Here is a 16,458-nt window from a genome sequence, read left to right as displayed (position 1 = left end):
AAAATATTCAGATCTCAATATATTCACTATATCTCAAAATATTCAACATCTCCTCATGATTAGAACAAGGAGAATAAAATCTGAGGAATTATGCAGATACATGCACCATTTCGTTTATGTGCATGATTAGACATAGAATTGATCTTTCCTATATTAATACTAAGTTTTAGTATTTTCCTAATACTTTCTTTGGCACAGATTTTTTTTTTTAAAAAAAGAGAGCTTAACAAAGCATATAGCTGTGGAACTATCCCTCCCGCTGCCATTTCATGAGATGTCCTCCATCAGCAGTCTTACTTTTGGTGCCTCCTAAGCGGAAAAACGAGGTGACGTTGGTGATGCCATAGGGGTATATGTTGTATGGCCGCCTGGCTAGATTCTTAAACATGATCTGAAACAACAATTTTCACAGTTTGATGAGGGGTTTGTAGCTTTGTTGGAGCCCCCACACCAGAGGTAACAATCTCTTTTAATCAAGACTAGTACATTCTTTGGAACAAAGGTGGAAACCATTAGTGAAAAACTACATTAAAAAGAGAGAGAGCAACTCACAAAAGTTTGACATCTAGAGTAATGGCACAGCCAACTCAGCCTGGGGCAATATGGGGCAAAGGTATCACAGGTTGCTATCTTCTGAAATTAATGTATAAATGAGCATTGAATCTACTCCTGGGTCCCATGTCAGACTGTGAGACTTAATTAAAAAGCTAGAAAACAAGTGGAACCTTGAGTCACCATTTTCAACCTACTTCCTTTACTCCCCTATTATAGATGAAAAGGTGGGACATAAATGAATAAAATAGTCACTGTTATTATTTTTATTAGGGCTGTGAAGTTTGTGGCCCTTGTGAGGTTTCTGGACTACATCACCCCACCCAAAATAGCCAGTGATGAGAGACGATGGGACCTGCAATCCAGCTACTCCTGGAGAGCCATTGTTGCCTGTCTAAACAAGACCCATAAAGGCCTCTTAAGGGAAGCTGCAATTTATGACCTTTTCCAGACTTTTTTGCTAGACCATCATCTTCAATATGGAGCTGCTCTCATTTTTTGATCCCTCTCTTTCTTCCTACCCCATCTCTTACCATAAATTCATCACCAACTTCTCCCTTGAGAACAGGACCCAGAATCCCCATATGATCTGGATTTGATGCCTTCCGTCTCTTGAAGGTCCTATCCTCATATTCCACAAATCTCACTTTCTTATATTTTGATCCAATCCGTTGGGGACCAGGTTCCAGAACCTGACTACAAAAGACAAAGGGGAGGGGGCTAAGTATTAGTATTGGTATTAATATTGATATTAGACCTACAAGAAATATCCTTTCCATTGTTGATTATCAGGAAACAACTTTCTGTGGGGATAGGTTTTCAGGGGACCATACAGGGTCCATTGCTGACCCCAAGAGGCTCCTAGCCTTGTTGCCCATCTTCTGTCTCTTTTGCTTTTCCTTGCTTAACCCTGAACAAACAAATGGCAAAAGCAAATAGATGAAGTAGCAACCTCTGCTGGTCTTACTCTTTCCTTCCATTTAAGTGATGCAATGCATCCTCTTGATCTAAGGGAAGAGATAAACAAATGGTCCGTTGTAGGAATGATGGAGAAGAGTGGGCATGTTCAAGGATGAAAAATCATACTTCCCTCAAAGTTGGACTGGAGCAACACAAGTTCAAATCTCTGTATAACTTGTGGTGAGACTTTGGGCCCAGTTCCATTTTTCATTTGTTTCCTTCACAGATCAGGTGTAAAGATAAAAGGGGCATATAAAACCATGATTGTTGTTGTTCTGTTTCTTCAAGTCCTTTTGGACGTATGGGTACACAGAGGAGGTTTGCCATTGCCTTCCCCTGAAGCTGAGAGAGTATGAATTGTCCAAGTGGGTTTCATGGCCAAGCAGGGATTTGAACCCTGGTCTCCAGAGTCGTAGACCAAGATCCAAATCACTACATCATGCTGGCTTGGATCAGCTCAAATTCCTTGGCAGAAGGATGGGTTAAAATTTAGTAACAGAATCAATGCTGGCTGAGAAAATTTGGGAGTTGTACAAAAAAGTATCATTTCCAAACTATTAAGATTATCGCACAGCACTCGGAGGAATGGGAACAGAACAGAAGGGAATGGAACAGGAGGGAAACATGTGTTAGCACATGGGAGAATGCCGCTGATGCCGCCGGGAGTCTTCTAACTGTTCCCCAGACGTTTCAGGGCAGCCAATTTTGAAGAACGGTGCAAAATCATCCTTCAAAATCGGCTGCCATGGAACGGCTGGGGAAAGGTTTGGGGACTCCTGGAAGCATCAGTGGCATTCTCCTGTGCGCTAACACACATTCCTCCCCGCATTCCATTCCCTTCCATTCCATTCTGTTCCCATTCCTCCGAGTGCCATGTGGTAAGTCTTTATGTCTAGGATATGCTACTAGCCAGTACCATAATATTATCAGCTGACCCCAGACTTTGAAGGTCAGCTAGCCTTAAAAGCCAATACAGACATATCAGGCTTTATGAAACCTTTCCAGACATTTCCAGGATTCCTTGAACCTATGACCAGTTCTTCAGTCTCAGCAAAGAGAAGAAAACAATGGATGTGGAAGGCAAGTACAGAGTGAGCAGCAAAACCAGCACTCTGGATGGAAGGAGAAAAGGGGCTTTAACATTTTATGCACCAATGTGGTCCTGTTCTTGATAGACAGCCCTGTAATATGAATTGGAGATGGGAGAGGTATAGTAGACTGCCAAAGAAGTAGCTCCCAGGCCTGAAAGATCAGCAACGTGCCATATACCTGTCCTGGTTCTTGTGCTTGACTGGGGCATAGTCCCAGTCAACCTCTTCTGCTGCAATGTAATGCTCCCATGTCACAGACAGCCTCTTGGCACGGGAACGGCCAGTAATCCTGGGTGAAAAATCTCCCATGTTGACAACCACACTTTCCATATCATAGTCTTCATAATCTCCATAGTTCTCTTCATCTTCACTTGGCTGTGCTGCCCTCATCTTCTTCTCAGGTGGCTCTGGGCAGACATCCACTTTAATGAAGGTTTCCATTCCAGCTGGAAGCAAAGAGAAAACAACTTCTTCACTGTATTGTTGTTGTTGCTAACCGCCATCACATTTGTCTCAACCCATGGCGACCCTGCTGATGAGATATCTCCAAGTCCCCCTGTCCTCCACTGCTTTGCCCAACTACTGCCAACTCATACTCATGATCTCTTTAACAGAGTCCATCCATCTAGTATTCAGCCTTTCTCTCTTTCTGCTTCCCTACACCTTTCCTAGCATTATTGTTTTTTCCAATGATTCATGCCTTCTCATGATATGTCCAAAGTACAACAGCCTAAGTTTTGTTGTCTTGGCTTCCAAGGAGATTTCTGGCTTGATCTCCTCTAGGATCCATTCACTGTATTAGTTACAGGTATATTCCATTCTTTCTTCAATGAGCTCAAGTGACTTGCATCACTTTCCACCTGCCCACTTTATCCCCACAGCAACAACCCTGTGAAGTAGCTTAGGCTGAGAGAAAACAATGCAGTCCTCAAGAACTTCTGATAAGAATTCCTTGCCCTTTCCTTACTGAAATTTAAGGAGGTTTGAACTGATAATGAAAGAGAATGGTGCTTTCCACCACCTATTTTTTGGTGTCCCTCCTCATTCAGCTTTTCTTGGGGCTTCATGTATTGTGCATTGCTTCATTTTAAACAGCCTAGACAGGCAATTTTGGCTTCATCCATGGCTTCTCCATCTTGCATCCCTTCATTGTACTTTATCTTCCCCACAGTTTGTTACCTTGTTGATGGGATGGAATCTGGCAGAACATTCGAAATGTGCCGTTGTTTCTAGGTGTAGTCTCAGCAGTAAGAAAAGTTGCTGGAGTGATGTCCAGCGTAGCCTGCCGATGATCTCTCACAAGAAAAGAGTGTCCCTCAAAGAAAATGGAGTGGACTTCAGGTCTGGTACCTAGGCCAATGACATACCAGTAGACAGGTCTCTTCTGGCACACCTTGAGCTCTATAAGGAGAAAGATGCCACAATAAAACCTGGTGCAATAGAGCCAGAGTTCGCAGCATCAAAGCATTGTGGATTTTTTTTTTACCTCCATTGTCCTTCCTAATCTACCACCCTCCTCAGATTTCTCTAATCCCTCAGAGTTCATATGGAACACACACAGTAAATGGAAGAAAATGGATTTCCCCAGTGACATATCATTGTGAGCTATCCCTGTTACAATACAAATCATTTTGTGGCAGCTTGATCTTAAAGAGGCAAATCAACATGGAAATTTCTTGAACTGCTTTGCTGAAATGGATCAATACATCTGCCTGTACTTTTACATGGTCCTTGGGCTATGGCTATAGGAACTATCATGGCCAAGGCTTGTCCATCATAATTTACCATAATGGTGAAAAAGCTGTTCTGCAATGCTAGAAACATGGTCAACCAGCATAATCGGTCCTACCTAGTAGATTCCCTAATAGTGACTGAAAGCCAGAATGATCCCCATAGGATGCTTCATGCACTATGATGGTAAGAAAAGGAACGTGGTTGGTGCAGGAAGATTGTTTTTCATCATCCTTGCTGGATGGAGCAGACCTGGACATGGAGAACAGAGTGGCTCTTGGGGAACGTTTAGCATGTTTCTCCACTTCCAGATGTTCCTCTGTCCAAATCACAGTCAACCCCTCACTTTGCTCTTGACTTGTACTTCCTTTTCTTGCTGTTCTGTTAACCTTTTATCACTTCTTCCTATTTTTCCTCCCTGTGGATAAGGGAAGATATGTTTCTTACCAGGCAGGGGAGAATTCACAAAGCCATTGATAGTGTGAATCTGAGCCCTGCTGTTTGTGGATAAGGCATTCCCTATAGTGTTGGACTGGGTGTACCAGCTTTTGCCTGATAGGAAAGAAAACAGAGAAATCACTTGATACACTTGGACTGGAGTAAAATTTAAAACAACATTTTAAATCAGAGTGACTTAAATCAGCAGGGAACAAAAGGAATGATTTAAAATTTCCCATTGGTGTGAATAATTGCTCAGTGATTCAAATCTGACCACTAACTATGTTAATTTTAAAACAGATTGGAGAATTATTCGCACTACGATTTCATTTTAACAACCAATCTATGTTTTTCATTTTTTTCGCCCTGTGCTGTACCTTACATTTCTGCCTGTTGAAGTTCATTTTGTTAGGTTTTTTGTGGGTTTTTCGGGCTATGTGATTTGCATGTGTATTGTTCGGAGGCCTGCCATCAGCACAGAACAATACACAAGCAAATCACTCCTGCATTCCCAGGCTCACACAGTGTGTGTGTGTGTGTGTATACACACACACACACATACCCACTTTTTCCAGGCAAGCATTCTCTGAAGATGCCAGCCACAGATGCTGGCGAAACTTCAGAAAAAAACTCTTCTAGAACATGGCCACATAGCCCGAAAAACCCACAAAAAACTATGGATGCCGGCCATGAAAGCCTTCGACTTCATTTTGTTAGTTTTGGCCCAGCTTTCGGCAAATGCCAAATTCCAAACTCAGAACTAGTTATCCAAAGTAAAAGCCCTTCCTGTTTCCTCCCCTGATAAGCCGCTTCTTGTCAGATTATGAGCAACAGAAACGGGATGAGATCCTTATGTAATACACTGGCTGAAATCCTGGTTTCTTTGGAATCTGATGCTTTGGAAAGCATACTAGTAAAAGAAGTGTTGTAACTGACAATCTTGTTTCAGCATATAGCAAGCTAATATTAAATCAGTGCCCTGTTCAAGGAAAAACAAATAACCAAACTTCAAAAGAAAAGCACAAAAAGTTAGGGATTGCTAATTCCTCAGGACTGTCTACACAAACAAAAGGTGAACAAACTACTTTCTCCCCTCACAATCAGTGCTCCACTTCCCACATCACTCTTACCTTCATCAAACACAGCAAAGAGGAGCAGGAATTCTTGCAGCAAGCTCTGGGTTCCTGTACTCTCCAAGGACCCTGCAGAAAAGAGTCCTATGAATCAAGTGAATAACTATGGTGCTTTGAGACACTTCATCTTTTGGATGCATACATACAGATATATACACATACACATACTAGTGTGCAAGAGAAATACATTCTGGCATTGATAAGTTTGCACATTATGATGTACTTTATGGAAATCTGGTTTGTCATGATGTGAAAACTTGCCCCTGTTAACAAGTAAGGTTTATTAACTAGCCACAAAGCACAACCATAAAATGCTTCTCTGGCTGCATCAGCACTGCAGAAATAATCCAGTCTGACACTACTTTAGCTGCCAAAGCTCAGTGTTATGGAATTCTGGGAATTGTAGTTTTGTGAGACATTCAGTCTTCTTTGTCAGAGGACTCTGAGGCCACTACAAACTACAACTTCCAGGATTCCACGATAAACCAGATTTCCATAAAGTACATCATAATGTGCAAACTTATACATTGAACCATGGCAGTTAGAGTGATGTCTAAGTAGATTATTTCTGCAGTGCGGATGCAGTTTATGTCATCAGGTAAGAAGATATTAAACAACCAACAAAATTGTATGAGCACAAAAGTTACTGTCATTTGTTGTTGTTTGTTCTGTTCTTGTTACTGCTGTTTCCACTTTTCTTTTTGAGAAGAAAAGGTCTCGCTCACCTGTTGATCTTACCTGGCTTACAGACCAGCAGTGGCCCTATCAATCCGGAGTTAACATCCTTTACACTGTCCACCTTGGAGGAATAGGCATATGTCAAGCAATGTGGGTCAGCTCCAGTTGGTCCTTGCTCTTGTGAAATCTCCCACACATAAGTGTGAGTCTGGTCGGGTTCCACTGCATCATCTTCTTTTTCGGTCCAGGTAGTCGCATCATCATAGCCTGCTCCTGAAACCAGATCAATACCCGCTATGCAAACATCACAATTATTGAGCCTAGATTCTGGGCCAGAACTAGGACCAGCCCAACACAGAGAAAAATGTTCCCATGTGGCAGAAGGCAGGTTCCTACAGAGAGCTGCCAGATTTCAAAGCAAAAAAATATCATTGGTTTTTAAGCAGCAAAGGTTCCTAATATTTTAATGTTCAGACAACCAAAATGATGTAGTGGTTTGAGCATTGCACTAAGACTCTGGAGACCAGGGTTCAAATCCCCACTCAGCCATGGAAACTCACTTGGGCAAGTCATACTTTCTCAGCCTCTGAGGAGGGCAAAGAATATAGGTCAAACAATACACTTTGAGCAGACTACCATTCCGAGAATTCCATAGACATTGCAGTTAAAATGGTGTCAAACCTGATTATTCCTGCAATGTGGATGCAGCCCAAGTGAGGTCAAACTAACCTTCAGAAGCTTTCCAGAAGGACACTCCAATGGCATGGATGCTGAAAGGACGGGAAGCCATGTTCTTAAAGGTTACAACCACTTTGTCATGGACTTCAGCTCGGATAGTTGGTCCCAAAATACCTGATAAGGAGAAGAAGGAAAGTTACTTTTCTGTGTGGACAGCAAAGAGATATAATATCAAAATCACATTTGACTGGGCAGCAAAAGATGATGACAGGATCATCTTTACTATTATGTACCTGAATATGCACCTGTTCCCTAAATAATGAGCAATTCCAGCCAAATGGTGAGAAATGCTATGGACTGAAAGGCAGTTTAAGAGTTTCACAATTGTCACAATGTGGTCCCTGCATCAGATCCACTTATGAATTGTTGCGTGTCACAGCATTTTGCACTAACTGCAGTTTCAGATTAATCTGCAGTGCATTAGAACGGTCTAATCAAGATGGTTTTTATGCTTGAGTAACTATGGCCTGACTAATTCTGTCCAGGAGATGTCACAACAGGCACAATGAGCCAAAGTGGCGAAAAATACATGACTTAGAAAAGAAAAGTCTTTCAGCTTACCCATCCAAGCAGGCTTAGGTTTTGTTTGCGTGAACGTGGAGTCCATGTATTCCAAATACACAGCCTTCTTGTAGTGAGTGATTGTAGTAGAGGGGAACACCCTGGAAAAGAAAAAAGTTTTGTTTAAGAAAAATAATGAAATACTTAAAGTCAATACTGCCTAAATTTGCTTTGAATCCTGAATTAGTAGCCTGCTGTTATTTTAATATGTACTACCCAGAGTAGTTTACTAGAAACAGAGAAAAAGAAGAATCCAGTAGAAAGAATCATAGGATGAAAAGTCACACATCTGAACAATAATAAAAACAGTGACTGAAGAATTTATTAGAAGAATGCTTGAATTTTAAGAAACATTAAAATGTCTTCCGTTGCGTTGCTTGTGCATTGGATATGTATGAATCTGGCCTACCCAGGAAACACCCTTTTCCAGGTTATTTCATGCCATCTTCCATGCTGTTTTCTCCTGTTCCACCCCTCATTGAACTGTTTAGTATAATACCCCTTTTCAGGCTATTTCATTCCATCTTTGACCCCACTTTCTCATCTTCCACTCAGTATAACCACTCAGATTTATTTTATTTTATCTTATTTTACTGTACTTGCAAATGGTGTCGGATATTTCAGCACACCTCATGGTTTAGCCAAGCCAAGCCAGATGATATACTACCTCTTTTTTTCATATACTAATTTTGGCTACATTCGGCAGGTGGATTTGCTAATATATGTCACAGTTGGTGAAGCTGGTTCTCCTCTCCCATCACTCCAGTCAGTATGACCAATGGTCAGAAAGGATGGAGTTTTCTTGTCCACATTACACTTGTGGTCAGTTGCTCAGGGCAGATGATCGGGGTCAAAAGCCTCCTAGATATTCCTCCAGAGCCCCTCTTCTCTTCTTGGAGAACAGATCTGTACGTTTAAGATGCTCTAAATATTGTTGCTGTCACGAATGCTATTCAGGATGCTATCAAGTTCCCACTGTTGAAGAATTTGCTACCATTTCAGTTGGTTCTTCTGGAAGCTGTTTGACAGTGGAATAGGCTCCCTTGGAAAATAGTGGACTCTTCTTTGGAGGTCTTTAAACAGAGTTTGGATGTCCACATCTCAAGAGTGCTATGTCCTACATGACATGTCTAGATGGTTCTTGCAGACCCTTCCCTCTCTATGGAGTTTATCACACCAGGGCTGATTTTGGCATTAAAGAGAGATTAAAGGACATTTAAAGCATTCAGCAAATGAAGCAGAAATGATGGGTGATTGTGCAAATGATTATCACACACAATTGCGCAAATAAAGTGATATCTGAAATGCATTGTCACTGAAATCCCCAAAGGAAAATGAAGTGCATTAATGCTTCTTTGTGACCACTTTAATGGCGAGTTTTGTATGATGTCATGTGAAATCATTTTGCATAATTACACAATTTTTCCAGGATATTCAGGGGATAAACACTTGATCTCCTTTGTGTGATAAACTCCTATGACTGTACATGGTATGGGTGGGAAACATTATGTCCTTTGCCTCTGCTAAACTGTGATTACCTTTCAGCTTGATTTTTCAAACGTATTTATCATTGGGATTGGAGCATAATCTATTAATGCTTCCAGCAAACCCAGACTATTTTCCCAGAGAAATGTATATACAAGGGAAGGAGACAACAAAACCAAGTCATTCTGCCTTATCAACTGTGGCATCAGGTCCTTGGAGACCCACTGAGCATCTGGAGGATTAGAAGTGTTGGCCTGCCGGGAATAGCCTTGGCAAATAGGTCCTCCATCATGTTTCTTTTTGGATGACTCAGGCTCAGCCAAGGAAATCCGGGATTTAGGAGCAACTGAGAAAACAAACAAGTGGAGCTGTAGATACTTATTTCATACAGAGATAATGCAGCCCCCAGGGCCACAAAGGTAGCTCTAACTGAAGTAGAGAAGCCTGGCACTTTTAAATACAACAGCAGAGTGAAAATTCAGGAATGACTAGAACATGCCCTGGCTTGGAAGCAAGTAGAAGCAGTCAATTCTTGATATACTGAGCCATCTCTATAATTTAGATAAAGCCAAAAGATGCCAGCATTTATCACACATTCCCAGATTTTTGTACTGTAATCTTAAACAGTTAAAAGAGATTAAACCTTTAGTTGTTACAAATAATTATATGGAAAATCTGTCAATTTCTTGGGGACAAGCAATCCCTGATATATACATTAAAGAACATTTAAATGACACTACTGTCTGCCATTGCTAGTTAGGGCTAATGGGCTAGGTAAAGGTAAAAGTAGTCCCTTGACATGAATGTCTAGTCGTAACTGACTGTAGGGGGCTGTGTTCATCTCAATTTCTAAGCCAAAGTGCCAGCGTTGTCCGAGGACTATTCTGGTGGCCGTGTGGCCAGCATGACTGCACAGAACTCTGTTACCTTCCCACTGAGAAGTGGTACCTATCTACTTGTATTTGCATGCTTTCGAACTGCTAGGTTGGCAGAAGCTGGGACTAGGGACAGGAGCTCACCCCATCATGCAGTACTTGGGCCTCGAACTGCCAACCTTCCAACCTTCCAAACATCAGAACATCAATATATGTGCAAAACAAGAAGACGAGGGGTTTGTGTGTGCTGTGCAGAAATCAGAAACATTTGTCCAAAAACAAGGACTGTCATGCTATTGAATGGCAATGCAGAAATAAGTGGATTAAGAGCATTATTGGTACTGTTATAATTGCATTAAAGAAATTGTGCAATTACAATGCAAAAACACTCTTGTGCTTTAATCTCCTAAAAGTTATTTTGCAAAGGTTGCGGAGTGCGCTTGCTTTGTTTTGTTTTGGCCTTTGAGGGTCAGGGAGAATATCCACCCAAATCAGGCAAAAGTCAAAGATCCTATCAGAAGCTGGGAGTGTTTAGAGTCCTTAGGCGTCTTTAGTCTGTAAGAATTCAGGGTGAGAAGCCAAAGTAAACAGGCCTTTCCATTGTACTCAATGTTCCAACTGCAGTCTGGCCCTCCTTGCTTGGAACCAGGAGTAGTGACCTTCCAGCCTGAAGGCACTAGGACCCATTCATCTCCCTCCCGTTGAAAAACAGCACTACTAGCCTTTTTTGGGCTAAATGAACTGGAAGCTACTCTGAAGTTTATCTAGTCCATGCACACAATGCCTCTTTCCATGCAGAAACTAGATAATAGCGATGGAGGAAATTATGTGTTGCTTGTGCTTCAAGATGTGCTGCTTCTGTTTGCTGTGTTGTGTCCATGCTTTGTAGCATTTTTATTCTCTTTTTTTCCCACTCAGCTTTTATTATATTGACTGGATTAACTGCCCCGGTAGGGGAGGCGAGTTATTTTGATGCATGGAATATAAAATATTAAATATATACATACACACATAACCTTACTTTAATCAGAATTAGACCACACTATGTAGACCTGGTGGCGTCACCCAGTGCAGTAACTCATGGTGTCACCCCTCCACTGACCTCCCCGCATATCACACCATACAGAATCCTTCATAAATGTTTTTTGTACTAATGTTATTCATGAATGCCTATACATTACTGAAAGTAATGGCAATATGAAGTTGAAGGCTTTCATGGCCAGCATCCTTCGTTTTTTGTGGGTTTTTTGGGCTATGTGGCCATGTTCTAGAAGATTTTTTTCCTGACGTTTCACCAGCATGAAGTGTGTGTGTTGTGACTTTTCTTCTGACTTATGGCAACCCTAAGGCAAACCTACCACGGGGTTTTCTTGGCAAGATTAGTTCAGAGGAGGTTTGTCATTGCCTCCCCCTGAGACTGGGAGCATGTGCCTTGCCCAAGGTCACCCAATGGGTTTCATGCCTGAGTGGGAATCGAACCCTGTTCTCCACTCCAACACCCAAACCACTACGCCACATACATCCAGTTATAACAAGCTACAGCTAAATATATTAATTCAAAAGTTTTAAAACTCCAAACAATTCTATTAAGAACATAACATTAAAACAATTTAAGGCCCAAGACAGACGGCCGAGAAGCAGCGTGGTGGCGCCGATTCTAGGGTTTGGGAACACACAGTATACATATAACATACCTCTAACAGCACATACACTAAACCATGGGAAATACCAACAGTTTTAGATTTCCCCAGACCATGATAAGGGATTGGTGCATGTAGCACAAAATACAGAGAGGGCCAATTTTTTCCATTATATGGACAACAAACTTTACCCCTTCTGGTTGATAGGTTCATAATTCCAGTCTGTCTCCACTGCTCCAATATAATATCTTCTGCTGATGCCAACACTCTTGTCCAAGAGGCACCAAAGAATGATGAAGAGGAACCTCCACATAGTCTGCCATACACTGAATGGGTCCAAGAGGCTGAAGGTCAAGTTCTGTTGAAGAGGAACCCAAGAGCAGGTGATGGGCTGCCTGACCTATTCAGCAGCCCTCATCCTTACCAAAAGGAACGGAGAACCAGAACAAAAAAATGCTGCAGTGGACAAAGCACCAGTGGGTTTTCAATGTTGTTGCTGGAAAGGGACAGTCCAGCAGTGTAGTGGGATGGGATGTGGCAGCATGCAACCGGGTGGGGAGCAACAGGATAAGGCAGGGAAAGCAAAAGGAAAAGAGCTCAAACAATATTTAACCTCTTCTTTGCTGCCAAATGCAACTCTAGGATAAGGTTATGAACATTAAGGACAGTTTCACTGGGCCAGGCATGAAAGGTTCATCATCATTTTGTTTCCAGCATGAGGATGCACTTGCTGGCATCTGACATGGAAGTTATATTTACCTTCTAGATGTTTTTAAATGTTAGCGTAAGATGGAAAATAAGTCATGTTGCTGGAGGATTCTGCAAGCTGTAATCCACAAAGTAAACTTTCCGAGCTCTAATTTATTAGCTATTGATAGGAATTTAAGAAATAGGTGAGAACATTTCCCAGATTATGGTGCCCTGCATTTCCCACATAACCTGTGTGTGTTATATAGTCCAAACCATAACATCCCAATGTTGCAATTGGAAGGCGCCACTGTCAACCATTCAACCCATCAAATATATCAGACTAAAGTTCCTGCCATCCCAGTTATCTTGCTAGCTCAGGATGATGAGTGTTGTAGTTTAAAACATCTGGAAGCACCAGATTGAGAAAGGGGAGGGGGGTTTGAGTCAAACGTTATATAGCTCCAACATCATCTTAATCCTATAGTTACTAAGGGAAGTAGGCCAAACTAATTCCAGCTCTGAAACGTTTTTCCTGAAAACCCGTAAGGAGACCACTTCCAAGCTGGCTTGAATTCTAGAACCTCTACTCCAAAATGTAACTTTTCCAAATGCTGCATTATTCACTGGCTCTTTCATGAAAAGTAATGCAAGCATAGGTACCTCTTGGTATCTGGAGAAAATTGCTTCTCCATCTCTCTCCATTCACCTCCTGAATATCCATTAAATATATACTGGATTTTTTTACAGTACACATCTTTAAACCATCATTTAATATACAGAATGACCAAAGCATAACGAAAGGCATAAAATATATGTGTTATGTAGGACATGAGTATCAAGAGTGCTAAGTATTACACTATGTCAAACATTGTCACTGAAAAAGTAACACTCAAGCTCTGTTGTTTACACTGATCATTGTCTTTCTCCTCCACATTTATGTCTAACCTTTAAAAATTAAGAACACAAGTCTCTGATAGGGAAATTTCTTATTATGCATAATTGTTTTTGTTAAATCCTATATGTGGCATGACCAATGGGACCAAGTTTGCTGGATGTTTCTCTGCGTCTCCTTTCCACCCCATTCAGTAAACAATAAGTAAGTGGTAATATTGTAGGTGGCAACCAATCATGTGTCAGATTCCTTAAAACCAAATTCATTATCAAAGACAGGAAACCAAGCTAGAGCAGGATAGTGCTCAAAGTGAAAACCCTCCAAAATGAGTATTTCTGAGTAGATGCAGGGAGCGAGTCATGCATGAGAGTAAGCCAAGAAGCCAAGAAAGGAAACCACATTCTGGGGGCAAGAGACACATCTACACAGATGCTTCCTATATATACATACATGCATACATACAGTACATATGCTGTGATGACCACACTGTCACTTTCTTTCAGCTGCAGCCTGCCCTCAATTTATACACAAGGTCAACTTATAGTCGAGTATGTACAGTATGGTAAGCATCAGTAAACCTGGAAATTTCTGACTCATCTTTTGACAAGTCAATAGCAGAAGAATTTCCCCCTTTCAAGTCTTATTCATTTTGTTCACTGTAAAAACAAGTCACCTTCCTCCCTGGGGCCCCATGAAGGTGCAATGAGTTATCCAAAATGTTTTATTGCAAATCTTCTTCTTCTACTGTTATGTTCATATATTTCATTACACACACCTTTGAAACCAAATATTGAAGAGGGACAGGCTCTGGTTTCCCTATGCTATAGAGAGGGCACAGGAATGTGTGTATGCATGAAAGAGAGAGAAGGAGAATGTTGTTGTGTGCCCTTTTAAGGTGCTTTTAAGTCTCGATTGCCCTCATTTAATCCTATTTTGTGTATCAGGTTCAGAAGAAAGTGATGAGAGAGTAGGGTGCTCATGGTTGGGTGCTGGTTGGGCTGAAACCAATAGTAGGAAAGACCAGATCTAAATGGGGACAGAGTAATCACTTTCGTTTGTCCTCTCTTTCTTATTTCTCTCTTTGCACTCCATCCTCCCATGCTGTTGAATTTTTGTTATCTCACTCTCCTTTCTTCTTATCTGGCTACTGGGGGATAATCTCATGAAAGCCACCCAGGGTCAGAGGTTTCCCCAGCAGACAATGATCACTTATTAAACAGACACTAATCCTCTTTGCATTATATCCTCCCACCCTGAGGCCTTGCCATTCAACAACAGAACAATACACAGATTAACATGGAAATCACTCCTCCCTACCCACGGTCACACAATATATATACCCAACTCTCTTCCATGGTAGCATTCTCCAAAGATGCCAGCCACAGATGCTGGTAAAACACCAGGAACAAACTCTTCTAGAACATGGCCACTTATCCTGAAAAACGCACAAAAACCTATTTCAGAAAACAAACCAGCAATCTCCAGTCCTTTGCAACCTCACACTAAAAGTCTCGCAATGCAGGGCAGGGGAATAACCCCGTCCTTCCAAACGTTCTTTGGCTGAAACTCCCATCATCCTTCATTACTGGCCATGATGGGAATTTGAATTCAGCAACATCGGGAAGGCTACATAGCCTGGTGTTAATCTGGTACACATTGACACAGCGTTTACTTGATGGCCCTCTCCAGTGTAAGACTAGTCACCTCTATTATATTGTTTTGTTCTTTGCTTATCTCTCTCATTTCTTCATCGCAAGCTCACAGGAGAACATGGGAAGAATCCTGCTGGATCAGACCCAAGGTTCTTCTAGTCCAGGGTTTTGTTGCCCTGGAGCAGCAAAATGAATTAGTGTAATATTAGTTAAAGCTCTTTAGCACTTTGACTAAAGTAATACAGAAGGTGGCTAGCATAGAGGAGCAGCAAGAGCAATATAGGTGTTCCATGCAATTCATCCTACCAGATACTGAACTTTTTATTTTTTAGTATACATCCTAGAATCCTTCACTTGCCAAACTAGAGAGTTCTGGAAAATGCACTAGAAAAAGTAACTTTTCTGCATTAGCCTACTGCCCCAGAAGAGTGAGCTGGTTGTGGTGGTGGTGAATTCCCTGAAGCAATGTGAACACATCTTTTGCAACTCCCAAAATAACACCGAATTTTTTTGTGGGGGGGGGACTTCCCCATCTGACTGACAGGAAACCTTCAGTCTCCACCTACACTTTCTTCTTTGCGTGGAAGCAATAGTAGCAAATTTATTCATTATTCTGGGAGTAAGGCCTAGGGCAGGGGTAGGCAACCTTTTTGAGCCGGGGGCCGGGTTGCTGTCCCTCAGACAACTAGGGGGCCGAAGCCAAAAAATAAATAATTAAATAATTTTAAAAACGTTTAAATAAATAAATAAACTGGGACAAATATAGGACAAAATTTTCAAATGGTGGACACTTTTTTAAAAAAAGTGGAGGACACACAAAAAAATTGCTGATTTTTTAAAAAATGTTAATATAAATGCATGTTTCTGAGGCTTCTATAGACAATTGCCCCCCCTTGCTCCTGCGCGCGAGAGGCCAAAGGCCCCGGCAGCAATTGGCGGCAGGACCGGGCTGGGGCCGGTCCTAAGGCCTCGCCGGGCCGCATCCAGCCCGCGGGCCGCAGGTTGCCTACCCCTGGCCTAGGAAAAAGAACGCATTCTGACCCTGAATGTGGGATGAAAAAAATGAGGAATAAAATGTGTGTTTATTCTCCCATTCCCAATTTAATATACAGAATTAATATTGCTGATGAGTTTTCACTGGCCCCACAGAGCTCTTATTAATTTTTAGTTAATTCATAGAAATAAAGCATCTTAGATTTTGAGTTTGGCCATCCTGTCCAACTCCCTGACATGGTGGAATACACTATCAGCTTTTTGTTTTTGTTTTGCAGCTAAGGGATGCAAAAAACTATCATCATCATCATCATCATCATCATCATCATCATCATCATCATCATCATCA

At 41.5% G+C, this 16,458-nt stretch overlaps 1 protein-coding gene across 2 annotated transcripts in view; it reads right to left on the bottom strand.

Moving 5' to 3' along the window:
* Positions 1-16,458, bottom strand: part of F8 (coagulation factor VIII) — a 44,908-nt gene that overhangs the window by 27,185 nt on the left and 1,265 nt on the right. The window contains exons 1-10 of one of the 2 annotated variants that reach the window (XM_042479732.1): positions 12,074-12,382; positions 7,883-7,983; positions 7,313-7,435; positions 6,644-6,856; positions 5,903-5,974; positions 4,782-4,886; positions 3,783-4,004; positions 2,782-3,049; positions 1,086-1,248; positions 298-391 (exon numbers count right to left, since the gene is read on the bottom strand). In XM_042479732.1, the coding sequence (XP_042335666.1) occupies positions 298-391; positions 1,086-1,248; positions 2,782-3,049; positions 3,783-4,004; positions 4,782-4,886; positions 5,903-5,974; positions 6,644-6,856; positions 7,313-7,435; positions 7,883-7,983; positions 12,074-12,195 (1,483 nt within the window). In that variant the 5' untranslated portion in view covers positions 12,196-12,382. Of the gene's footprint in view, positions 1-297; positions 392-1,085; positions 1,249-2,781; positions 3,050-3,782; positions 4,005-4,781; positions 4,887-5,902; positions 5,975-6,643; positions 6,857-7,312; positions 7,436-7,882; positions 7,984-12,073; positions 12,383-16,458 lie in introns of those variants that run through there. The other variant, XM_042479733.1, reaches the window with a different exon arrangement.

The sequence above is a fragment of the Sceloporus undulatus genome, chromosome 7 (genome assembly GCF_019175285.1).
Source record: "Sceloporus undulatus isolate JIND9_A2432 ecotype Alabama chromosome 7, SceUnd_v1.1, whole genome shotgun sequence".
Classification (NCBI taxonomy): domain Eukaryota; kingdom Metazoa; phylum Chordata; class Lepidosauria; order Squamata; family Phrynosomatidae; genus Sceloporus; species Sceloporus undulatus.
Note: the sequence above shows the minus strand (reverse complement) of the source record. Positions and strands in the feature narration are given on the sequence as shown.